The following is a 27597-nucleotide window of genomic DNA, read 5'->3' on the forward strand; positions in this document are numbered from 1 at the left end:
GAAAATGGATGACGATGACATTATGAGCTCTTGAACTTGCCCATATCGACTGCCGCTTCATATAATTTGCCATGAAAGAAGTGTATGTATAATAATGCCAATGCTGAATGGGTGTTGCAAGTGAATAGTAGCCATTCTGGAGTGGAGAGAGAGATTCTTAGCTATAAAATATCCTTCTTGGTGGCAAAATTAAGGTATAACCAGAGAAGAAACTGCTGGAGTGAAGAAAACTGTAAGAAGAGCTTTAAAATGGATATAATTAAGCTCTTTATTAAAATGTAGTGTTATGTAATAAATAAAAGTAGTGAATAAATAATAGAAAAAAAATAATTAGACTGAATTTGAGAAGTATTCTGATTTATGAATCCAATTGCCATTTTTCAAGACCTGTTTTTTCTAACGATATTAAAGTGCCAAAATCATAGAATCATAGAATGGTTTAGGTTGGAAAGGAAGATCATCGAGTTCCAACCCCCCTGCCATGGGCAGGGACACCTCCCACTAGACCAGGTTGCCCAAGGCCACATCCAGCCTGGCCTTGAACACCTCCAGGGATGGCGCCTCAACAACTTCTCTGGACAACCTGTTCCAGTGCCTCACAACCCTCAAAGTGAAAAACTTCTTCCTCATGTTTAATCTAAACCTGCCCTCTTCCAGTTTATAGCCATTCCCCCTCGTCCTGTCACTACATGCCCTAGTAAAAAGTCCTTCCCCAGCTCTCCTGTAGGCCCCCTTCAGGTACTGGAAGGCCGCAATAAGATCTCCCCGGAGCCTTCTCTTCTCCAGGCTGAACAGCCTCAACTCTTTCAGCCTCTCCTCATAGGAGAGGTGCTCCAGCCCTTGGATCATCCTCGTGGCTCTCCTATGGACACACTCCAGCAGGTCCGTGTCTTTCTTAAATCATGAAGAGATTCCAGAAATATTTACTTTCAACAGCTTGTGAGGTAAATAAGGGGGATGTAATGTACTGAATTTTGTTATGCAATGTAATTGATGTAGGTGTCTTTCATAGAAGAATACCTTACCCCTTTTGCCAACAAGCAGGAACATAAAAGAACTAAACATGCTATCAAACCTGGTTTGGTTTTGGTTGTTGGCTGTCTGGTTGCGGTGGTGTTGGTTTTTGGGGTTTTTTTGGGTTTTTTTTTAAGAGGAGGTGTGGGGAGTTTTTTTGTGGGGGTTTTTTGTTGGTTTTTTTTACTGTCTTGATGAAATAGTATAAGGAGTTCTGCTGATCTAATGCTCCATATATTCAGTGACATTTGAGCAGGGAATATTTGCCTTAGAGATGAAGATCTATTACCAGGAGTAATTTTCAAGTCTTACATTTATATCTTATACTTTCAAGACAATGAGAGGAAATAGAAGACAGAAAAAGAGTGCTTTTCCTTAAACATCCTTTTGACGTTTGTATTTACGTGCTCTACCACTGATTCACATGGAAGGGTCAGCCTGACTTTAAGGTTTAGATTGCTTATGGAGGTTAGAAATCCTTATTCTTAACCTTTCTTACAGCACCTCGTTGAGAGTTTTATTTTCTTGAAATTGTTAAGTCTTATAAATAATTTTTGGACCATAAAACTCAAAATCTTAACTGGAAGGAAGCTGTGATTAGATTTAATAAGGAAAGCATTTGAGAAAAAATGTTTGCTTATAGATTATTCAAAAAGTTGGCTATTTCCTCTCACATACTTCCCAATAGTAGGAGTTGATCAGGAGCTGACCCGCTCTCTCATTGCTTTAATTGTGGGGTTATAGGACTCTTTCTGAAACGGGTAATTTGGGTAGGCCCTGCAGAGCCTCTTTCTAGGACTGGCCTTATGAAGCATCTAACTCCTTTTCTGGGTTGAAGGAAGAGTTTTCATCTGCTTGGATTTCCCAGTCACTCCTTTTCTACAAGAATAAGTTTCAGCGGAGAAATCCTAAATTTCATTTACACCTCAGGGGTGGTTGTCTCAGTTTTGTGCACCCAGGATACCAGCTACATATTACAGAACATACAACAGTGTTGTCTTGCCTAATACTAAACTTTGGGTGTTTATTGCTTTCACCTTGAGCATGCGTTCATGGTGCTGCTAGAAGGGTGGGTGACAATCTATGAGGCCTGTGCAGTCGCAGGCCAATAAGAGATCTGTATAGAAATTAAACACATACTGGATGATTTTCTTAGAAACTTTGATGTTGTCCAAATAAATGTAACAGAGTCAAGTATTTGTGTTGCTCCTAAATGTTTCAACCCTGGAAAACCTCATCATTTTATGAACCTTGCTGTTACGACTTTTGCTATCTCTCATATGAGTTGTGTGGAAATAAATTGCCAGTGGTTCTACACAGAAATCTGAAGCCAAATTTGGTAGACTAAATTGTGAATCTGTAAAACAAATTTCATTGAATCAGGAAAAATATTTTCATGGAAACTGATAATATCTTGCTTTAAATTACGAAATCTATTGGACCAAGAGGATTCCAGAGTAGGAAGAAAAAAAATTTAAAGCTTTAGAGAACACTCAGGGAAGAACATGTGCCCTTTTAAGACTATAAAATCCTTCTTAGCACTGATGAGAGTAATAGATAAATATAAAAATGTAAGCTCCTTGCTGTCCCGCATAAATACATCAGAAGAAAGTATCATGGACTTTAGACTGTTGCTCCTTTGATGTGATCAAAGAAAAAAAGATTAATTTTACTTCTCTTATCATCAAATTAGTAACTAATTGCATACACAGAATGGCTTTGATGGAGTAAAATGACTTTTACCTGTCAGTTAAACATTTAGGTTTGCATCTATTTGGAATTAAGTTGTACTGTCAAGCTGCTTTTTAAATTTTAATAACAATGATTTCTCTTCCTTGAAGTTACTATTTTTGTGTAGAAGGTGTTAGAACTACAGTATTTATCCTTTTGTTTGTAATGCAAACTTGATTTATGGCTCCCTTTTTTTTTTGTTTGTTTTGGGCTTTTGTGTGCGGTTTGTGTTTTTTTTAATTGTGAAGAGATTTCTAATAGAAAGTTCCCTAAAAGCTTAGGTTCTGACTAAGAAGATGTAAAATTCAGTGACTCACTTTTTATAGTAGTTTCTGCTAGTATAAATAAGGTGCTAGGTTTTACGTGCTAAAGGCATTTGGATTAATATATACATCAAGATTTTGGAGTCATATGATGTTATCTGATCTCAGCTTTCATTAAAATACACTTCTAGTCTTTAATACCTGAGCTTAAAAAAAGGAAAAGTAGATTTACATGTAACTTATTCTCATCTAAAATCTTAATTTAGGCAACTAAAGAGAACTGAAAAAATACTGTGGAGAACACATAGTGTCAACTAAAGACCTGTGAAAGCTGCCACCTCTGTTCTACTGGGATTTGGGTCATACAGACAAAAAGAGCAACTGGCACCAGGACCCTTCTGAAATTATTATCTGCCATCATGAGTTGTTCTCCTAATTGCTCTGATAGCAAACAAAAGCCTCTCTGTCTTGGTAGCCCCTTTAAGAAAAATTGTGTTCCAAACAGCACATTTGTTTGGTTCAGGAAGGCACAATTTTCATTTTTCTGTGTCAGTACTTTTTCTTTAAAGTTTGGTATACATTGCAGTCCTTTATTTTTGAGGTATTCAGAAGCTGTCTGGACATGGTCCTGGGCACTTGGCTCTAGGTGGCCCTGCTTGAGCAGGGGGGTTGGACCAGCTGACCTCCAGAGGCCCCTTCCAACCTCAACCACTCTATCATTCTGTGATTTTACCAACAATTTCTGCAACCTAGTATCTGGATTGACCCCAACTAGCTCTTATTCTAGGTATGTTGTAGTAACATTCTTGCTAAATCAAAACTGTTCAGTAGGGGAAAAAAAATTTAGAAATTAGTTTATCTTGTCTTCATAAAATCAGATAATCCAGCAGTGTTTGTTCCATGTGGGAAGTCCATTTGCACTGTCCTTAGCTGATGCCTAAATGTGTCAGTATGGAACAGTAGTTAAAGTTGAGGGTAATTAAGAAGCAGCTTCCGACTTATTATTTTCAGGACAAGAAAAATTAGAACATTTTGTGTAATGAGATTAAGTTTTATAACTTCTAGAACATTTATTATTGTTATGTTGTGAGTGTAAATAATGAGCAGCTTTTAAGGAGAAATTTCTCTGAGATGTTTCCTGGCTTCACGCTGTCTCAGCCAGAGATCAGCTGTAGGAAATGCAAAAATTGCAGCCCGCCATCTCCTCTGCAGCATGTCTGCCACAGGCATTCCTCTAAGCAATTTGAAACGTTCAGGAAAGTACCAATCCTTTCCACTGCGATGGGAACTTGGGTTGCTCGCAGCTAGCGGGAGAACTGGATCGCCCCTGAGCTACTACAGACGTGGTCACTGAAGCCATGATAAGTAAAACTAGTCAACCTCAACTCTGACGTCCTCAGTATGTAGATCTGTAATTATTTAGTTGCGCAAGAACATCGCTGCTGCTTACAGAAATAGAAGCTTTTGCTTTTGATGAGCAGACTGCAGTGTAATCTACGTCAATAATTTATCAATGGCTTATGAATGGATTTTTTGCTGCTTGGACCCTCAGTGAATCTGCAGGAGATATGAAATGATTAGTTCTGTTCGAGTGTTCTCTTCCTGAGTATCAAGAAAATAATCTTCTAGGAAATTAGCTTATTGTCAATAAAGAGAATTAAGAATCTTCATAAAGTCAAATGACAAGAAGAGGAAATGTTTTTTGGTGTATGAGAGTCGTTCTCTGTAAGGTTGAGAGAGTTAAAACTGCTTATAAATATGATTATGATGCCTTTTCATGAAAATAGAGAATGTTGGAAATTTTCTTCTTTAGCTTTTAAATAAAAGGGTTTGTGCCCTTGAATTAGCCATATTAAGTCTTAGTTCTCCTTGCGATACCTTTTCTTACAAGTTGGGATCACTTGTTTTCCATTTTTCTAGGCATTAACATATATTCTAAAGCAATTTGGCTTTGATGTAAATTTCATGTCTCACCACTGTCAACAGAATACTAACTTCTGTAGAAATTCTATTTGTTATCTGATAATCTTACTATTATTTTAGAAGATATTACACTACCTTATTCTGTTTTTTCCTAATGTTACATTTACCGATGGGATTGTGTCTTCCTGTCAAAGTTACTGTGTTTTTTCTAGTGACTGATGATTGAAAAGTGTGATACAGGGTCCATTTTAAAAATCTACTGCGTTTTGTGATGTGCTTTTTCTGGTTCCCTAATAAATTACAGTAATCTGATGCTCTTTTCTTCCAAAAATTAACTGAGTTTACATATGTTATCCTTTTCAAGATAAACGTAATTTTGCTGTGATCTTTAACAATCAAATTAATGGAGAGGTTTGGGGTAGGAAAATAAGCTTATGGTGTCCCTACAAGCAATACTTACTACAAACTGTCCATTAATCTTTAGGTGTTAATTTTCTTTCCTTCTTTTTCAGCACACGTAATCACTATAAAATCTAATTATCTGTTTCCCCTATTGAGATCATTTAAAACTACCCTTTCAGCTTTATTGACTCCAGATTTTTTAAATTCTAATGAAAAAAGTTGTTTCAGAAGGAATAACTTCCTTTGCCCAAGACACAGATGATCACCTGATACTGTAGAATTAGAGTGTACTTGTTCTCAGAATTGCATTTGGTTATCTTCTCTTGAAAGAATATAGGACCATATAAAAAAAAAAAAAATTAAATGCTGATATAGCTCTGCAAATCTGTTTTTAACAGTGAACAACCAGGAAAAGCTATTTCTGTAGCAGACTGTTGTTGAAGCAAGTGCTCTAGAACTGCACTGGTATGTTAGAGAGGAATCCATTGAACACAGTGAAGATGTGTGTGTGTGTTGTGTATTTCTATGTTGGCAGCTGCAAAAAGAAAAAAAGGCTAGGTAGTTTTTCCTGATGATTTTAAATCATGAATGCATATGTCTAGAATATTTTATTTTAATGTGATGCGCAGTAACTGTATAGCGTGTGCTTTATTCTTTATGCAGCTCAGGTTTGGAAATACATAATAAGACGACATATTTTTGTTGTGAAGATTTATGTTGTGAAGCACTGAATGTATTGGCTAGCATATAATAGGTGTCTTGATGCTTTTTTACTTTTCTTGTTTTTTTCTTTTCCCCTTTTCTTCAATACATTTTCAATCAATACAGAGTTGCATTGCAAAGCTTCCAAGAGTTCATGCAAGCTAATGGTCTCTGTTTCCAGTGCTGGCTTTTCACAAGCTGTCAGACTACTCTGCTACTGTCAGATTCCAGGTGTTAGAGAGCTCCTTCATTTATCTTTTTGTAGGAATTGAATTCAGTGTGAATATCGTGCTGCGTGGCTGTTACGGAGAAATAACTTAGGTTAGAAGACCCCATTGTTTCATTTTCCTCTAAAGCTGAAGTAACAGTTTCTTGCTGTTTACTCAGTGAAATTTATTCTTATACACAATAAGGGGAGCTGTAGGGTGTCATGTTTCTTCATTAATGGATTTTATAGTTAGAGTGAGTGAGTTTCTTATGTTGCAAGAACAAATTAGGTGAAAACATTGCATCTCCTTTTGAAAGATGGATCACATAGAAGTAATTCTGTAACTTGATTTAAGCATACAACCTGAATTAAAAATATAATTCCCTTTGGGCTTTGTTCTGCCACCCACAGTCATACTGAGTAATGAGTACCTTTATATGCTAAAGAATTTCTTGGATTTTAAACAAATATATGTCCTGCTGAGTAGCTATAATGGCCTAGCAGAAGAAAATCAGGGATTTAATTATCAGTACGTAGAGATAAGTCAAAAAGACTTTACAGTGTCATTTTAACAGAGAAATGAGACAGCTGATTGGCTTTTCAGATATTTCAGAATTCCCTAAACATGGTGGTCAGATCATGCAATGCAGTGACTGTATGATAGATTGGCTAAAGAAATTAATTTGTAAATGTCAAAGTCATGGAGATTCTTTCTTTGTGTTAAGATCACCTGCTCTTCATCAGGATAATCCATGAGTGGATTAGCTAACCAATTAACAGCTTCAAATGGACCTTGGCCTAATTATTTTTCAAATACTCTTAAAACTAGGTCACAGCACATGGGTATTGAGAAGATGTATACATCTGTGTAAATAGGTATTTAGATGGACAGATACCTCACAAAAATGAAAAACAACAATTCTGAGAGCAAATATTCTGTGTCTCTGCTTTTTCCTTTCCGCTACCATAAAGTTTCACTTGGAGAATAAGAGGAAGGCCAAACCTGAATCTGGTTTAAGGTCGTTACCATAAGCACCACCCTTAAAACACAAGGCTACCTTCCATAGATATTCTCTTATCCTTTCAGCCTCCGTGTAAGTACATACAAAAACCAGGACAGTATTCTTCAGTACTTGTCAAGATGGAGCAGTTCCGGGGAATATGGATGTTTGCAGTGTTAACGAAGGTCCTGACACTGTGTCCTGTACTTGGGCATAGGCCTCCTTGGGGGCTCAAGTCTTAAAATAAAGCATAGGAATACCTTTTCCTTTTCTTAAGTTAGATTACCCATTTTATAATTTACTCATTGTTAAGTTCTGTTTTGGTGTTTCCATTTCAGTGTTCTGGGGAGGAGAAGTGTCAAAACATACAGTGAATATTTGCAGATGTGTCATATAGACAGCATTAACATTTTTAATGAAGAATTTCATGCATTGATTTCATTTCTCTAAAGAAGCATCTTTCAGCCAGATAGTCCTCCAGATGAACTAACACAAATTTCAGGAGAAGAGGAACATCGTTCTCCTTTGTTCCTTAATTTTTCCTCCTAGCTAGTTTCGTCTTCTGTGTCTCACCACAGGATATGCAGAATCCTTTGAGATTTACTTTCTTCCCATCTTTGCCACCCATCCTGCTCTGTTGCAGGGTCTACCGATAGATGGATTCAGCTCTTCCAAACAACTCCGGATTTTCATTTGAAAAGACCCTGGAAGAAGTTTTCTGTCTCCAATGAATGGAATAAGCAGTGCTGCACTCATTGGATTTGTGTAGAGCAGAATTCTATTCTAAACAATAAAATAGTTATCAGGTGTAGTTCCTCTCCTGTCTTTTGGTATAACTTTTTCAATTCAATTATTTAATAGAATTTGAGTAAATCTTGAAAATTGACAGGGACAGAATGGACTGGACAGTCTCTGTGGTTGATGGGAAGTTCTGCTGGATCTCATAGTTCTTCCCCAGAAAGAAGGCATTGCTGTCAAAGAAATAGTAACTGTCACAGGCTACTATGTTCGAGTAAGTCTATAGATCTCAGAAAAAGCTGCCTTTAGCGTAAACAATGCATCACTAGCAAAAAATAAATAAAAGACAGTGATGTGAGCTAATAAACAAAAAAACATCAAAAGAATTCTGAGAAGTCCTGCTGTGATTTGAGTGATATAGTCAAAAGAGTTGCTGAGTTTCAGTAGCAGATTTTTATTTATTATATTTTTTTAGAGATTGCTTGCGTGGATGGCTTCCGTGATAAAAATAAAAATACGTTCTTAGGAAAGACATTACCAAGCTTTTCATATTTTTCTTTTGCAATCAGGAGAAGACAAATCAGTTCAGTTGAGTAGGATGACAGTATGTCAGACAGTTTTTCGCACTCGCTTCTACATTCCCACAGTCTTGCTTCTTTGTGTCAGAACTATTTTCATCTTGGGTGCCAAATGTGATGAAATTAGGAGGTTTTGATATTCATGTCTTTGTTAGAGCCTAGTTAATATTAAGATGCTAATATTAATAAGTGAATGTGAATTACAGCTTTTAGTTCCTTTCCTGTGGGAGTGAAATTCTACAGTCTAATGTTTTGAGCGCCAGACATATTTTACATTTAGGAAAATCTGCATACCGTATTGTTCAGAAATATTTCAGACTTAGCATATTTTTATTATTCTGTATTTCAGTGTCTTTACGTTAATATAATTCATTCCGAAGTAGAAAATTAAGAGGAAGAAACCCCTAAGGAGGCAGATTATTTTTAGCCGTTCTTTACTGTGTTTGGGTCATGTTAGGTTTCTGAAGAACAGAAATTAATGATATCTAATTGCATAGCTTCTGATCCTGAAAGGAAACCCTTGCAAAATCATTCTTATATACGTGGCTGAATGTAATAGCCTAAGCAAGTACAGGAGTTTTGCATTCACTTATGTCATCAAGCCAAAGGAATTAATATTTGGCTGCATATTTAGCTTCTATAATACATTGCAAATCCCCTGAAATATTTCCTTAAAATATTAGAGCTGAATAACAAAAAAGTAGAAGAAAGGAAAGAACCACAGATAAAATAAGAAAAAATTTAGAAACTGGATTTAGTGTTTATTTCCCCCAGAGATAAGGTCAATTCTGTCTTCCCTGAAGACTGAGATCATCCTAAGGATTTCTGTGGGCTGCTGGTGTTAGTAAGCACAAGTTAGTATTTCGTATCAGGTGGTTGTGAATAATCTCTGCAGAGCCAGAGGATTAACTAGCTCATCCAAAGTAAAATACACTATTTTGTTACAGTAAAACACCATCTGACATTTGTGTGTTTTCTTCCGTTGCCACTTTTGCCCATCCATGCCACTTTCTTCCTTTCCTGCCACTCTCTGCTCACTTTATTTTTTCCACGCATTGACTGCTAAGTGCAAATTTATGATCTGTAAGGCATCCTGTAATGCTTCACCTTCTTTTACCTTATTCTTGTTCTGTGCTTTCCTTAGATCCTCCCATTTTCTTCCTTTCTGTTACTTAAAAGAGATTACAGTTCAGGTTTGACAAATCCTTCCTCTTTTCTCCGTGGATTAATTCCTTAAAATATTTTCCTATGAATAATTTCTTGACTAATTAGTAACATGTGACTGTGCCTGCGTATGCTCTAGGGTTTGGTTTACATATTGTAAAATTCTTCTACGTCTGCGATTGTATAGTATTGAACCAGAAATGGTAACTGCTAATGGAGGTAGGCTGATACAGACAATCTGAGAATTTAGTCCCTAAATAGTCTGTGTTCAAGAAACAATGGTTGTTGGTTTGTTGTTATTTTTGCATCCATTATTGATTTCTCTGCCCAGTGTAGAAACGAGCAGACAAGTAGGATGATGATGGAAGCTTTATTTTTCTTTCCGTGGTAGGATTTCTAAGGTAATAGGTTAATGCTACTGCTTATTTTGGTCGTTAAAAAAATTATGTGTTGCATGTGAATACAATATCAATATTACTATTTTGGGGAGTCTTGCTGCTTGTGAGATGCCTCAGTTGATGGAGTTAAATAAAGTGGAAGTGATCCCACCTTTGTAACCTTTCCCATCTGGGATTACATTTCAGATGAAGTAGCCTAATATTAAAAATTTCTGTTCCCAACCTATGCTTTATTCCTGTGCACGGGAAACATTGGGATAAATCAATCATGAGTTTAAAGCTAAACAAGAAATTATTAGTTGTTAGGGACAGAAATCCTGCTGACAACAGTTTCAAATAAAGGAAATTTGCATGTTATGCTGTCAGTTTAAAAGTGTAATTGGAAACTGGCCATTTAATAGTTAGCTGCAAACAGTACTGTGTTTGATTTCCTGTACCCATGGAGCTTATCAGGATATTGTTGGTTTTTTACAAGGTGTTACAAAATGAAAGATAGAGCTGAGGTGGATATTTGGAACAGTGAGTCAGCTTAGCTTAAGCAAACAGTTTTGTTATATGGTATGGCTGTGAAAGGTAAGAGATTTTTGTTGATTCAAATCTCACGTGCAGTGCAAAAGTTACCAACCTTACCTATCAACCAGCGTGTGGATCTCAAGCAGCATAGGTCAGGCTCTCCATTTGAGTTCTGTCATGTAAATAGTCCCTCATTCTGTTGATGCAGACTAATACAAATTTTGAAATACAGGAGGAAAGGGATAGCATAGCCTACTTGCCCTAAGATTGAGTTGGATATCCAGTTGCCCGTGAAACTGTGGGAGTCATGGGGATCTTCTGTCATCACCCACCTCTGGATTATTCCTTAGCTCATTGATCTCTCTGAACCCCAAGGACAGTGAGGTTGATTTTACAGATCTTGATAAAGGTTTTGACAAGTATTTTATAGAATCAGGAGGGGCTTGCCCTAGGTTATGGGCATGATTTATATAGGTAAATTCTGTGTGGCAATGTCTGTTGCTGGACCTTTCTGAATTGCAACTGTTTTTTATTTTATTACATCCAGTGGTGGTTGAAATCAATGAAAATAGTAAAGATTAAGGAACATTCTGATTACAGATTTTACTTAACGCTATTTTACATTTGAAGGAAAAAATAATTTGAGCAATTCAAACACGAATACAGTTTCAAAAAGAAATGCTACCCTATTAAAACCTCTGTCTCATTTAAGAGCTGACACGGTCCATGATATAAAATGTAGCAAGTGCTAGTAAAAATTATTCCATCTGGTATGGTTTAGATAGAACTAAAAGCAGTTGATTTTTAGAATTCCACAGGAGTATTTTTAGTCTTTTTCCCTTTTGGTGATACATGTAGAAGAGCAACTAAAACGTTAATGATTTGACTATGAAACTGCAAATTCCTGTTTGGGTTTTTTGGGGAGATTCTACTGTTTGTTGTGACAGTTTAAACATGCTTAACTAGAAATAGTAGTAACAGTAGTAATGTGCCTATATGCAGAAGATACAGATTCACTTTTCAGTGTTTTCATTTCCAGGGTTTTATGACAAATTGAGAACTACTGTAAAAGCCCTGGCAGAGGCAGGGATACTGACCTTTGACCACTAACCTGGCACTGCATTGTTCTTGGTTCAAGTTCTTCAAGAATTCTAAAAACACACATACGCACACAGAGCCCCGAAAAGAAAAAAAAAATAATCTTTTTTCCTCTTAGAAAAAGAGAGCCTTCAGTTTTTCATTTATTCATTTGGCATTTTATTGCAACTAAAATTCTTGTGTATTTTAGTTAACACTGTCTGTTTTTCCACATTTCAGGGATACCACCGTACAAAGCCTTACTCTACAACCTTCTGTTAAAGATGGTCTTATTATATATGAAGATTCACCACTGGTCAGTAGTAACATTTGGATTGTATATTTGGAAATGTTTTTCATTAAAAACAAGTAGTTAAACGTGCTGGCTTTTCAAAAAAGAAAATTCTTTGTGATTTGATTACTTTCATGGCATAGTCAGTGGGTGTGGTAACATTTCATTAACTTTTACTTTGGTCACATTTGTCACATTTGCTGTGCCAAATGCTGAGTAAGATGATAGTCTTGAGAGCCTGCATGCACAAAATAAGTATGGAAAATAATTTAGTATTAACCTGACACATTCTAACTGGTAGAGTGGTATTTTCCTCCTCCTCTTATGTAGCGTCTCCCACTTACTTGCTGAGTTGGACTCCAACCTGCTCTTGCAGCCATTCTTTATTTCTTTCAGCTTCATGTTGACAGATGCAAACAGCTGTTGCACTTCTCTGTCAACACTCCACCTCATTCGCAGTCAGGCTGCTCTCTCCCTTCCTAGCACAGCCCTTCCCATCCCTATCCTGAAGAAAGAGAAACACCCACCTTTCTTGTCTTACCCACTTTCTCTTCTTTCTGCTCAGTTCGGTCATAGCTTATCCCTGTTCTGAGTCCCTTTCCTGTCTCAGTGCCACCAAGATGTCACTACTACTGACTGAGAAATCAGTAATACAGTTTCTGGCAGTGTTTTGGGGGAGTTGTGATGTTTTGATTCTTTTCTCTTCTAGGTAAAAGCAGTGAAATTCGGACATATTTTGGTAATTGATGAGGCAGACAAAGCACCAACAAATGTTACCTGTATCTTAAAAACTTTAGTAGAAAGTGGGGAAATGGTTTTGTCCGACGGAAGGCGAATTGTTGCCAGTAAGTAGATAGAAAGCTTTTTGATCATTTACAGTAAAATGTACACGTTGAGTTACTAAGTAGAGACCCAAAAGAGTCCAAATGGAAAAAGTGCTTGATGCTAAAGGGTTAACAGTTACTACTGTTTACAGTAGTTTTCTTTACTGCGTTGGCAGTATCCACAAAGGTTTTCTTAATTAGCATTCTCACAAATTTTGCTGAAAAATTAAAACACCACCAAACCACAAAAAAAAACCCACCCAACAAACGGTAAGTCTCTGCTTCTCATTTTCTCATTAACCATAAGAAATAAGGATCTAGTTGACCAAATTATGATCTTGGTTATGCCCATGTGGACAGTCAGGGTATAATTTGATCAAATCTAGAATTGAGATATATTTAAGGTTGAATTGTTAAGGGTTTCGTCTAATCAAATATTGCATATGCTTATATTATTTAAATATGTCCTGCAGGATGGAAGTATTTTGTAATTTAATGTAATTTAATTCATATGAATTACAGGAACTAAATATTTTTCATTATTTTTCAAAGACAGACCATGTTTGAAATGCCCTCTTAATGTTTATAGACACTGTAATGAGTTTGGTTTTAACAATATTGGGAACAATGTTTGAGTGGAGCAATCATTCAGCACTCACATGGCACAACACTTGATTTTTCTTGTCATTATAAACTGTAGGTGGGAATTTTTTATTATCTTGCTAGCCAGTCTTAATTATTACTGTAGGTTTTTTTAGAGGAGGTAAAAGCATTCCCAAACTCCCTGTGCCACTGGAAACATGCTGCAAGGGAAAAAATGTGGCCAGTTTTACTCGTTTTGGGGGAACGGAGTCTTCACATGTGTGAAATCATGTGTCTCTGGCTTCTCACATATTTTTTTAATAATCAGGAGGAATTTCAGTCCCATGTTTCCAGATCAGATAATGTCAGACCTATATAAAAAGAAATTTTATTCATCATTTGCCTCAGCATTTTGGTGAAATTAAATATAAACAGGACGGGTAGTCCCTACCCCAAAAACAGTGGATGCATTTTTATTTTTTCAAATGAAACACTTGGGTTAAATTTTCATGAAACAAATTATGAAACTTTAAAATGAGACCTAGAACACTCATAGTTGAATGACATGCTAAGAAGCTATTGAGCCTTTTTTTGTAACTGTTCTTCTAATTCTAAGAAGAACATAATTAGATTAGAAGAATTCTTCTAATTCTAAGAATTCTTCTAATCTAATAGAGTTCGTTTAATTCATTCATAATGCAAAGCTTAAATATGCAATTAATAAATTTTATTTCTTTTCCAGATCAAGCTCATGTAGAGGGGAGAGAAAATGTAATAGTTATTCATCCTGATTTTAGAATGATAGTTCTAGCAAATAGACCTGGATTTCCTTTCTTGGGTAATGACTTTTTTGGCACATTAGGTAAGTGATTCATATTAAATGGTGATCTTTAATATAATTGATTAATAGAATGACTGTCTTTATTCATTAGATATCATGTGGAGAAGGGGTCCTTATGCATATTGATACTTTGTTTCATGTAAGACACTCAGGGTGAGATTCAGCTTGAAGACTAAGATGTAACTTTATATATCTTAATAAAAGTGCCCGAACTTGCCCTGAAGTGAACAGCTATATGTGGTCATCTGCATTGCGACTAATTTGCTTTATGGGACTTGGACAAGAACAACAGACAGACAAGGTTACGAGAAGTCTTTGTTAATGAGCATATATTGTATACAAATATAGCAAAACCATGAGATGTAAGCAGCTTGATACCTGACATCAATGGTTAACACAACTGCTCACCATTCTTTTTTTCCCCGTATCAAATGAGGCACCAGCCAGGTGCAGTCCTCTCCAGTACGAGAGATGGGAGCTTGATGAATGGTTCTTTTCTCTCCTCTCAGCAGTGGAGGGTACTGTCTTTGTTGGTGTTAGCATAATGCTATCTGCTTCTTAATCCTCTTTAGCCTCACCATGCCCATGGCTATGTGTGATAGGCCTTATTAGTATATATATATATGTTTGACAAGATATTGAATTTATCCTAGTTTCAGATAAGGCTGTCCAAACTTCACATCAAAGTTTTTCGTATCAACAGCAGCCTCATTTCAGAAAGCTCCTGGTAGGTCCTAAAAATCCTGTGTATCAGCAAAGATTCCCCACAGCATCTCACAGCAAAAGCAAGAATTTATGTTGCGGAAGGGCAAGTGATGAAGAAATCATTGGCTTGTATAGTCCAGTGTTAGTCTAAATGGGCCTCTGGCAGTGTTACACCAGGGCTACGAACTGAATAGCCCTCCAGACTCCACTGACTGCATTATCTATGTTAGTTTAGCCATTTATCTGTAGGCATCTTAATTTGTGTGGGTTTATCTGTTAGCTTTGGCCATAACGCTTATTCTGCAAGAAATAATAACCTACTCATAAAAGCAGGTGCAAACCCAATTCCATGTTACATGAAAGCTTTTTGTTTATCAGTTGTAGTTCCCAGAGAATGGGCATTCTGTGTCAGAGACTCATTTGCTCTGAATTTCACACAAGTATGTTGCCCCAAGATGTTTTTAGTATAGCCTATGTCTTTTTCATGACCTAATTTCCCTCCTTACGTGGACCCATTTAACAAAATTGCTCATCCCAGCATTATTGCTTTTGGCCCACATGGCAGAAGCTTCATTGAGGTTTTGAAGTTCTTCATCGATTTTTGTTTTTCAAGCATAGGAGCTCTTCTACTTTTAATCCTTTTTTTAGCGGGATCTGATCATGCTTCTGCGAAGTTTTGTACAACTGTTAAAGGATTCTTTACGAATGAACTCAATTTTATAGTTTATGTGATTGGGACCAATATAATTTGAATGTATGGAAAGAATATCTTGCCAAATTTCTTACCATACTTAAGACAGGCAGAGAGAAAAGATAAATCCAGTATTTCCTGTGGAACTCTCAGCTGGGTTTGCATTAGAAGGTGTTCACCAATTGGTCCCATTCAACCGGTTATTCTTTCTTTAAACCTTTTTGTATTTCTTTTTTTCTGCATTCATTTGACTTGTGTTTCTTCTTGAAGTTAATTTCTCCCTTTTGATCGCTTTCATTAAAATGACAGGAGAGACCTCCATATTTCCAGGAACCTTGATGTTCTTCATAGCGAGTTCATCCTTCACATTTTTCAAAGTAGTTTTTGTCTTGTTTTAACAAGCAGGTACTCGGCATCCTCTTGAGCCATTGCTTTTCCATTTAAGGTGCTGTATGAAACTTAAAGGGGCTGTTGTGATGCTATCTTTTTATAAATTACTTAACTGTATGCTTTTTTATTTTTAGGGGACATTTTTAGTTGCCATGCTGTTGATAATCCCAAACCACAGTCTGAACTGGCTATGCTTAGACAATATGGTCCTGATGTTCCAGAGCCCATTCTTCAGAAACTGGTGGCTGCTTTTGGAGAACTCAGGAGCTTAGCTGACCAAGGAATTATTAACTATCCCTATTCAACTAGAGAAGTTGTGAATATTGTAAAACATTTACAGGTACCGTATGTCAGATTTCATTGAAAACTTGAGTTCATTACTACTAATTTTTTAATGCTTGAAGGTTTTAGAAAAAGTTGCCATTATTGTTCATGCATTTTTATTTAATTCTTATGAAAAGTTTTGCATTTTGAAGTAATTGTCATATTCAGATGTTCAGATAGTCTGAGGGTAAGGATCACAGATGTACAAAGGCAGATATTTGTTCTGTATGTTTATCTATCTATAGATATAAAAGAAACCCTGACAGTCTGTTTTTCTATTGTGTGAGAAAATATCACATTCGTACTGTGACTACAGTATGCGACATTCATACTAGCCTTCATTATCAAATTCCATATTCAGCATACAATACCATTAGGACAGTTCAACTGTTCACTTTATGGTGCTATAAAATTTTTGGTTTTAATCATTTCCTGGGGGAAAACAAGTTCCTGCTGCATAACAGTAATACATCACTGGTAGAATTTTTCTAAGGAAAATGTTAGATGGATAACAACTTAGCAAACAGGTACATAGGATCCATGATTGCTTCCTACACACATTTTAACTGAAAAATTGTGAATTCTGATTTAATGATTATTTTTTTTTTAGGATTACAGTACAGCCTGACTTCTATCTTTATAAATTGAAGGATCCTTTTGTTTAGTATTTGAAATATAAATTATATTAATGCTCTTTGAAATAGCAGTGCTTTTATTTTGTTCTGTTTTCTAATCATAAATTCGGTAATTTGTTAATTTATAGACTATTTTTTTAATTACTGAATCCTAGATTGAAATGGATTAGTGGAAATATCAATGTAATTATTACAATTAGAATATAATTTCTCACAAAGTATTTGACCTACTGTTCCCATGTTTAACACTGCATAGTGTAACAGGGTTGCATGATAGTTTTGTGTTTGTGTTCAGGAACATATTCACATACATTTATCTATATACACAAACTTTTAGACCCTGCAGCTTAGAATTACTGCTTTTAAAAATCTTGAGTTCATGCACATTTCTGGGGAGGCTAGATTTTCGTGCTCTGTGGTCCCTAGGGTGCAACGAGGTCTTAAGAGAAAGTAAATTGGTACTACTATGATATCAATAATATAAATAAAAAATAATGCTGTCTTTATAACTTTGTACTAAGAGTTAACAAAATTCAGACCTAAAAGCTGAGGAATCCATCCAAATAAGCGTGTAAGCAGAGTATTTTATTAGGATCCAATACCAGTTGATAGGTATTTGCTTAGCAAACTGATAGGAATGTGTACCATTTTGATAATATCACTGGTATTTTTAAACACAGAGTTACATTTGAAATGAAAGTGCAAAAAATTACAAACTTGAGGAACAGTTGCTGTGCTGCTGAAAAACTGGTGGTTTAACGTTTTTGTTAAATGTACCGTCTTCTTGCTCTGGCTGTTCCTACCTTCCATCCTAGCCTCCTTCCTTCATCTTCTGTCTCCAAGTAATCTGAAGTTTGCACTCTCTTCTGTCACCAAATAGTGCAGAAACATATGTACTTCTTTTTTGTTTCTTATCTTCTTCTAATTGAAGATTGGGAAAGCTGCCTTGATAATTGGTTTTAAGGGCACTTACTCTCTGCTTCTGTCTCCTTCACTTAACCAGCTTAGTATGGTCACTTCAACCTGGACATTGGGCACAGATCAGCGAGGAAGTTTCCCGTCTGCTAAGTTCTTTCAAAGTCAAGTGTAAATATCCAAATAAATCTCCAACATGCAGCTTTGATTTCTTCTGTAACATTTGTTTTCAAGATCCTCGTCTTTTTGAAAGGGTGCAACATTTTGTTTACTGTAACTTGTTTTTCAATCTGAATAATAAAAAGGCTGTGAGTAGCCACATGTAAACAATGAACATAAACATATTGGTTATTCCAAAGTAAGAAGCTTTTAGGTCTTCAGGTAGAGAAGAAAGAGGAAGGAGGGAAATGAGTCAATAAAATTGCTGGTCCTTAGGAAGGAAGGAGGGAAGTTAGTCATGTTGTTAAACAATTTCCCTTACAGCAATTCCACAGCCCCACTCTCTTTGTACTGTTGTGCTGATTTCTTTCACATAATTTTGGAATTCTTTGCTTCTGCAAAAAAGAGTTGGTTGTTTTGGAGAAAAAATTGCTGTTGATTACTGTTATCTGAGAGAGCATCTGAGCATCAGGGCTAGTCAGTAAAGAGAATATTCTGATTACTGTGACATAAACATATTATTAGGCTAAACTCTGCAATCTGATTAATTGTGGTCTTCAACATAAAAGATTATGTCTACAATGTAGTTACAAGAGCATATTCCCATAAAGATTATGCAAGTAGGGAACCCATAGCAATTTAGTTTTAGCTTAGACACTGCATTCAGAGCTAGGTTGCCTCTGTATTAACTTTTTCTTAAGGAAGGGCGTTTTGGTGAAGCTTGAGATACCAAACTGGTAGGACATGGACCTGCTGGACAGTGTCCAGAGGAGGGCCACGAGGGGGATCTGAGGGCTGGAGCAACTCTCCTATGAGGAGAGGCTGAAAGAGTTGGGGCTGTTCAGCCTGGAGAAGAGAAGGCTCTGGGGAGATCTTACTGCAGCCTTCCAGTACCTAAAGGGGGCCTACAGGAGAGCTGGGGAAGGACTTTTTACTAGGGCATGTAGTGATAGGCTGAGGGGGAATGGTTTGAAACTGGAAGAGGGCAGGTTTAGATTAAACATTAGGAAGAAGTTTTTCACTATGAGGTTGGTAAGGCACTGGAACGGGTTGTCCAGAGAAGTTGTTGAGGCCCCATCCCTGGAAGTGTTCAAGGCCAGGCCGGACGTGGCCTTGGGCAACCTGGTCTAGTGGGAGGTGTCCCTGCCTATGGCAGGGAGGTTGGAACTCGATGATCTTCAAGGTCCCTTCCAACCTAAACCATTCTATGATTCTATGAAGACCTAAAACTGCAGGCACAGCGAAAGTTGTCCACCGTGGCTGTCTAACATGGTTGCTTCACCTATTTCTCCTCACAGATTGTATAGGGAATTAGGGTCTTGCAGCTCTAGATTGCAGGTGAACATAGCCTTTTTGTCTCACTCGCCTGCAGTTTTCAGGTTATGTCAAATGTCAGAAGTATTGATGCTAATAGTGACTTGTGGGCAAGGTGAGAAGCTCTGCTCTCACTCTGTTGGGTTGCCATATGCTGTCTGTAACTGCCAGTGTACACTATGACTGCTTCTCTGCAGTCTCATACACTAGTTTTCATGAGACCTTTTGTATGTTGTTTTGCAGAGTCTAGATTCACCCAATGTCCCTGGTAGATGTTGATCAGGCAAGCCACATTAGTCGGATAAAATGGAAACAGCTTTTTTACTAACTCTATTAAGTTTGGGAAAGCTGAGATTTTTCTGATAGGCCTTCTTTCTTGTTTGTATCCAAGATTGATTTCTAATAGTAGGCACTAGTATAACAGTTTTCAGGCAGTGAATGTCTAAGGTACCTTCTGGCCCTGGACTCAGGGGCTGATCCTGATCATCAGGCTTTTAGGCCTCTTCAGTAAGCTTTTGTGTTAAGATAGTACTTTTTTCTCTTCAGTCTAATCTTGAAAGGGGAAACTAGGCTTGTCACATTACAGTTGGTATCCCTTTCTCACCTTGCTGCCAAAGGCACATCAATAATAACCACATACCCTTTTGGCCAACCACAGTGAATCTGTTACTAGTTTTCAAAGATAATTAGGTTTCTGCTGGTTTAATCAAAATCAGCGGCTATGTGACAGAGAGGAACGGATTGAAATTAGCGTCCCTGTGAATGAAAGGGCAGGGGGAGAATCCAGCTGTTTTGCTTGGCAGTAGATGATGCCCACTAAAGACACGAGCACTGGTTAATCAATTAGTATGCCTGTCGCTCAGGATGAGCCGTAGACATGGTGCTTCTTGCCCTGCTGGCAGAACAACAGAGGAGACACAGAGAAAAGTGACAGCGTTCAGTGAAAAGGCATCAGGGATACAGGGGAAGCCAAGGGCATGGAGGAACGAGCAGGTAGGGAGAGATCTGTTAGTGTCATGGGGGCAGGGTGGGCCCCTGGCATAGTGCGGGCATCTGAAGGCACTGGTATATGTAGGGAAGGGAGTAGTAGTGAGAACACAAGGTAGAAGTCATAAAACAAAAATCTGGACTTACTACAGACTGGATACCAGATAATTTGTCACTTTGTTTTCAGGGTAGTGGTAGAAGTACAGTAGAACTCAATGTGTATAGCATATTTTGATTAGGATTCTGTATCTGTAGTAGGAAATTACTATTTTGCTGATAGCTTTTAAGCAGACTATAGCAATATATGTACTCATGGAAAGTTAGATCCATAAATATACAAATTTTTCACCAAGCTGAATTCTGTCACAACTCTGTATCAAATAAAGCATAATACATATATGTAAATATAAAATTGTTAAAAGCAAAACCTGTATTACTTAATATTTTAAGAAATAGCCAAGAATCTAAACTGTGAAAATACTCTAAGGTACACAGAGAGGTGTTACTTGTAAGGGGAAGAATCAATGAATGAGAACCAGACAGACTGATGAGAGATCAATATTTTCTCCAGTAATCTGGTTTTAAAAATCAATAGAAACCAAATGATTTTTTTAGATGCTCAATTCAAATATTCAACTTTTTTTCTTTTTTTTTTTCTTCAAGTGAACTGTTATTGCCTTTCTTCAGTAAACAGTTGTGCAGGCAGTTAAAAGTGGTTGGATTTGTTCTGATTGAAACAAGAGAGTTGTGATTTTTTTAATAACTGAAGTAGAGCATCTTTTCACAAGTGGCTTGTGTTCAAAACAGGTTTTATTGACAGCAGCAATCAGTGGTACGTGAGGAAATAGATTTTTTTATGACGTCGTACTGATCAAGAGGCATGGAACTATTGAGGCAATTCATTGAGGAGAATGGTACCGATATCAGAAGTTATGCAATGATTCGGAAAACCATGAACATCCTTGGAGACACCAGATAATAGTTGAAGCACTTGACCAAGATTTCTGCATTGTCTAGTGCGGGGCAGGAAACAGAGTAGGTCGTGAGTGAACAAGAGGATAGCTTGGTGCCAGTTTGTTGGTTGTGCTTTGCAGTGAGAAGGGAAGAACACATAAAACGCAGTATTCATCATCATCATAAAAGTTCTAAAATAATTACTTAAGGAAAGGTTTTGGTTATATAAAGTATGCACATTTCTGGACATGTTTTGTTCTTGTTAACAAAAAGAAGACCCACTTGAAAACAGACTGAGATGGAGCCCTGCACAGAGTTCTACATAGCTTTATATGTTTTTAAACTTAACTGCATGTTTTTGTAAGTCTGGGCTTTTTTTTTTTTTTTTTTTAAATATGATGTTTACTTTGACTCCAGAGTGAAATTTACATTATAGAAGTTAGTACTTTCACTACTAAATTGTGTCACAAACTTTTTGCATTTACGTTACATGTGAAACATTTATACAGTCTTTACGTAGAATAGCTGTTGGGATAAATTTTATTTTTAGTACCTGTCCATTCCTTACCGAATGAAACATTGTAACCAGGATGGCACAGGCTGTAGGACAACTTTATATTATCCCACAATAACTTGTACTTTGCTAAGCTGTAATAATGCAGAACTTCTAATAGGTTCCTCATGGACAGGTTTAAAAAGCAGGACATAGTTTAGCATGCTTTTATACCAACACTAATACTGAAATATTCTGTGGCATTTACACCACAGATTAAAAAAATGTTCGTACAAGCCTATTTCTAACAGTGGTATTCCATTCTACCACAGTAACTAACTAATTTTAGTATTTCTTGTGTCACAGTTATTTTATTTCAGAGATTAGATATTTATTAAGTTGGGAAAATATTAAACTCCTGACTAAGGCTGATGTATGATTAAGAGTACAGGTCAAAACATTTATGAAAATTTTCTGGTTTCTTCTATTTCAGTTTTTATTCAGGACTCAAATATCTTTACTTTTAATACATTTATACATTTTTCTGACATTTGTGTTTTATCTGTTCTTCAAGTTTTTTGTAGCAGCCTTGTCCACTAGTTGGGAAAAAACAATTAAGACTTCAAGTCCCTAAAATACTTCTTCACACATTTATTTTCATCACTGTAAATGTGCCATACTGAGCTGGGGACATCCAGGTCCTTGCCTCAGAAATCTAGTATTTGAATGAAAGGCATATGAAGAGAAAGTGAGAAGTTTGAAATAAAGATTCTCACTCCAATCTCTTGCCAAAGATGGTAAAATAAAGCAGATTAAATTCTAGGATATATAGTAATTTGGCGATTATTTTTTAAAATTATTTTTATTTGATTTACTCTATTTACTTCTTACAAGAGTAAGATGATTTTTTCAGTGCTTTATTAAAGAGTGTCTGTGAAAAGGCTCAGTGCCTTAGATGTGTTGACATGTTCAACTTAAACAGCTGTTTTTATCAATGGCAAGTCAAATCTAAATTTTGCATGATACATATTCTGTTTAAATTACTTGAATGTTCCTTTAAAAAATAAGCTAATTTAAGCGTGAAATTGTGGCTGCATACCTTAAGGTCTATAATGACAGGTACGTTTGCTATTGGCGTTCCAGGGTAAATCAAAAGACAGAAGTTACTGACTAAGCACTTGGAACCAGTTTGCAGAAAGGCTGAGCCAGTTTTTCATACCTGTAGTGTCTTCTGCAGGTACCAAAAAACCCTTCTTCATTTCAGTTTATTCCTATTACAAGAGTTCAATTGACTGCTCAGTCAAGGCTTGTAAGTCTTACTTGCTTCTAGGTCTTAGTGGGAAATAAGAGGCAGGAAATTGTGTTTTCTTCTTGCAGAACAACAATAATTAAAAGGTGTGGGAATATGTGAGTGGCAGTTCTGAAGCCTGGGAGAGCACACTGGCCTTAAATCATCAGTCCAGTTCAGTAGCAAAGCTTCCTTTGTTGTAAATACTAATGAAAGTTTGATAAACTTTTTTTTTTTTATGTAAACATCACATTTCAAGTAGTATTCTTCACTAAGAAAACAAATGTTTGTGAATCTTAAGTGAATTTCTATTTCTACTAAAATCCATCTTGATCTAAAGTCATTTTTAGTAAGCAGTGTATCTTCCACTTTTCTATATTCAACATTAAGTCTCAGAATTCTTAAATGAATTGTATAGTTGAATTATATAAATATATGTATTTGTGTCATCTTCACGGCTAGCAGAAAGCCATTCCAAATTTAAAAAATACAGGCTATGTTTAATTATATGTTCCGATGATTACATCATCTTGTTATGTGTGTAATGCAAACAATTCTTTAAAACATGAATGATGCTGAATATTTTAATTATCGTCTCCTTCTTGTTTGTTTAATTCAGGTTTGGTGTCAGTAATTTCATTCTGACTTTAAGCAATGTACCTTCTTTATTCTAGAGACTAAAAAAAGATGACTTGGGCACTTGTCTAAGCTGAGCAAAGTTACTGTTACAACAATTCATTTTTAGAAGTATTTAATGATATGCTGTAAGATATTCAGTAATATAAATTTGGGGATCTTTGTTTCTTCACAGAAATTTCCAACTGAAGGACTGGCGAATGTTGTTCGTAATGTATTTGACTTTGACTCCTACAACAACGAAATGCGTGAAATATTAATCAACACTTTGCACAAATACGGGATACCTATTGGAGCGAAACCGACCAATGTACAGCTGGCCAAGGAGTAAGAATAGCATAAGATATATATTAAGAAGACAGGTCTCATTATCACTGGGGTTTTAGTGTGTTATCTTGCTGCTAACTGATTTAAAAACAACCTGGAATACTTGAAGTCAATCCTCTTCCGGTTCAAATTTATATTCCTCCAAATAAGTTACAATAATATAAATTACTTTACGATAGAGTATTTGCTTATTACTAATATTTAATCTTTAATATCCTTGTACATATTGATAGCTTGTATGGTAAACAGATATATATTAATAAAGGGAAATACTTGTTTCTTCTCCTGTGTTTTTGATTGAATTGCAACACATTTCTGTCTGGTTATTTATCACTTAAATCAGTAGCAAACCAAATAAGTTGTCTTCAGTGGTAATGGGATTTTTTCTTTGGTGCTCACAAAAGGCTCTACAAAAATACTTCTGCAGAACAGGACAATGCATGTAACCTCTACGAACCATTTCTGTATGTGTCTGTCTATCGCTATTATTCTTTAATGATTACACCATACACTTTTTCTGAAGTTAGAATCAAAATAGCTTTTTTTTTTTTTTAGTCAAAATAAATTATGAAACAAATTTAACTCATTCTTCTACAATTCACAGGTAACAGGCTTAGGTAGATCATATTGAAAAGCAATTAAAAGACTTACTCTGGCTTGAACTTTAAAACATAGTTTATTTATGGAGAAACAAATATTTCCCTTTCCTGAAGAAAGTTTTATGGATATATGGAAAACTGAGTTTGCCATGGGACATATATATATTATATTTGCTAAGGAGCAAATAATTCTTATGAATTTTTATTGACTAATTCTTACGACGTGATGTCTTGATATTAGGCGTCCATGTGTAGGTTTCTCCTGCTGGAGCACCACTGTTATCATATCTAACATCCTACATATAACTATTAAAAAAAGATTGGCACCGTAATGACTGTGGTGTACCTTTTAATTTTGATGACAGAAGAATTACCTGCCTAGGGAACCAGTACTTGAGCAATTACGGTGTCTGTCAAATTGACGGTACACACTTGAAACTCTGGCCATAGTTTCTTTGCTAAAAGTCACTTGGTAATTTCTGTTTTAAAGAATTATGATGTTTGTAATAGTTTTTGAGAAATTTGCACTTTATGTAATTTTCAGAAGTTTAGATGTGGGTCTACATGGGTGGATTGGAAAGGACTCTTTAGTAATGAAAATATCAGAGGTCTAGGAAAGATAAGACTCCTGTAATTGGGAACTCTTCAGTGTAGAAGTGAGAAGACAGAAGAAAGATTTGTTCATATTGAATTAGGGATAATCACCTGATCATTTTGAATCCAACACTGAGGTTTTATAGGACAGCTTACACGAAAGATCTCAGACTTACAAGACCCCCACAAGGTGCTCATCAAAAACTTCACTTGACTGGCAGCTATGAGCACATACTCTGTACACTGAAGGCTAAAAGGAGGAGAAACTACAGGAGCAGTTCACATGCAGTTAACAAACGCAACTTCGTCTTAGATCTCACCATGCAAGGTTGCAACTAGGCTGACCACCTGGCTCTGATGATCCAGCAGCCTTGGTCTCAGTATCTCACTTGCATCCAGCAGCCTTGGTCTCAGTATCTCACTTGCATCCACCACAGCTGACATTTCAGGTTGTCCCACTGCTCCATTCCAAGACAGCCTTGCTGTTGGTCATGATATTTAACCCTGTGGAGCTTGTAAGCCATGGGTGGATCACCTTGAATTACAGACACATCTTTTAGGAATGGTTTAGGCACGGTTGATTCTGCCTTGAGGTAAAAGAACATCTAGATGATGTCTCCAAATCTGTTTGAGCCCGTATTGCAAACTGCCGTGATGGACACATTGAGGTAATTGGGTATGGTGTTTGGACCACTACAGAAAAGGTACTTCCCAAAGCTGCTACATGTTTAGAACTAGAGTACTGACCACCTCTATATTCTTTTCCAGGAATATGAGAGTAGTATAATGGTGCTAATCTAGTCCATTCCACTTCGTTCAGAAAAGATGCAAGTTAATCTAAAACCTTCTTATCTGGTTCATGCCTGAAAACCTTCAGAGATGGAGTTCTATAACCTCCCAGAGCAAGTCAGTCTTGTTTCTGAATATCCTTGCCATTAGAAAGTCATCTCTAGACTAAACACATCCAGTTCTCTCAATCCTCCCCCTTTTTTAAGGCCTCTGGTTGTTTTTATTTTTCTTTTATGCTCCCCCTCTCCACTTGATTCGTGTCTGGCTTTAAGTATTGTGCATGAAACTGGTCAGGTTAGTTACTGCTAGACCTGAATAAAGCAGTATCAGAGTATAGGATAGAGATGTGTTTCATGCAGCAGTCCCGTTAAAAAAACCCAGTATGTTTTCATTTCTTGCAATATTTAACTCATGTCTAGTTTTCTAAACATGAACCTCCAGATCCTTTCTGCAGAACCCCGCATAGCACTTACCCCATCTTCCCTTCATGTAATCAAGTTCCTTTGTGTTTACACTTTTCTTACTGTATTGTATTTTTTTCAAATTGGTTCTCTGACTTGTGAATTTTAAGCTTGTTTTCTTACCTGCTTATAGTCTCTGAAAAGTTGGCAATCTGAAGGTTTACTAGGTGGGATTTCTACAGTGTCTTAGTAACAACAGTGTACCCCCTGAGAGGTTCACTTCTGTGCTCCAGTCTTAATTTGCAAAACTTCTAAGACATACTGGCTAGCATAATAAATGTCTAAGTAACCTGAAAACTAGGATAATAGTCCAAACCTGTTCTGCCTGAGGATGTTAGTCATACCTGCAGCAAAATCACTGCTATTGATAAGAATACAAATCCCGTACAATTAAGAAGTGTAATAGATGTGATACAGAAGCATTTCCAGGAGATTCTAGGACAGGAAAGCCATTACACTGAAATGCTGACTCCTTTGTACAGGTACTCTCCTTGGATCAAACAATTTGTGAATCTTTGTTTTAATTTATTCATAATTTTTGGAGAATTCTGTCTGTCACCTATTACTTAATCTAAAAGAAAACCTGAATAAATAAAAATTAAATTGCTGCTGAAACCATAACTGCTGTAAATATAGGAACAAAAGCATGAGACACACGAGCAACACACTACAATACAGGGTCTCAATAGAAGGCACTTCGAGGGTTGTATCCAGCTGAAATTACAGGGGAAATATAACAGACAGTACCAGTGACCCTTATGGGGATTTTATCTTAGCCTCTGGAATTAATATTCCTAATCTTGGAAGGAAAGATTAGGTGGTATCTAATGATCATTTAGGAAAGAATTCTTGCAGTAGTTATTTTTTCAAGAGAGAAATTAATTTGTAGATGCTAATTCATTTATTTCTAAAATTAGTATCATATATTAAACGTGTAGAGTAATGCTTTACTTGGGCTTTCTGTTTCCTTCAGGTTTTGTTTTTTTTTTTTTTTCCCAAATAGCATGGTCATTCTTCAAGGCACTGACATGTTCAGTATTGTCAGGTTAAGACATCCTGATATTGTCTGTATCTCTTGGTATCAC

The 27597-nt window shown here is 36.4% G+C and overlaps 1 protein-coding gene across 1 annotated transcript in view; it reads left to right on the plus strand.

Moving 5' to 3' along the window:
- The window catches only part of VWA8 (von Willebrand factor A domain containing 8), a 106189-nt gene extending 81839 nt beyond the window's left edge, over window positions 1–24350 (plus strand). Inside the window, exons 21-25 of the mRNA XM_009887708.1 lie at window positions 11953–12028; window positions 12714–12849; window positions 14153–14272; window positions 16172–16377; window positions 23918–24350. Of these exons, the coding sequence (XP_009886010.1) occupies window positions 11953–12028; window positions 12714–12849; window positions 14153–14272; window positions 16172–16377; window positions 23918–24073 (694 nt within the window). The 3' untranslated portion in view covers window positions 24074–24350. The remainder of the gene's footprint in view (window positions 1–11952; window positions 12029–12713; window positions 12850–14152; window positions 14273–16171; window positions 16378–23917) is intronic.
- The last annotated feature ends 3247 nt before the right edge of the window (window positions 24351–27597 follow it).

Source organism: Charadrius vociferus, unplaced genomic scaffold (genome assembly GCF_000708025.1).
Source record: "Charadrius vociferus isolate BGI_N301 unplaced genomic scaffold, ASM70802v2 scaffold526, whole genome shotgun sequence".
NCBI classification, from domain to species: Eukaryota; Metazoa; Chordata; class Aves; order Charadriiformes; family Charadriidae; genus Charadrius; species Charadrius vociferus.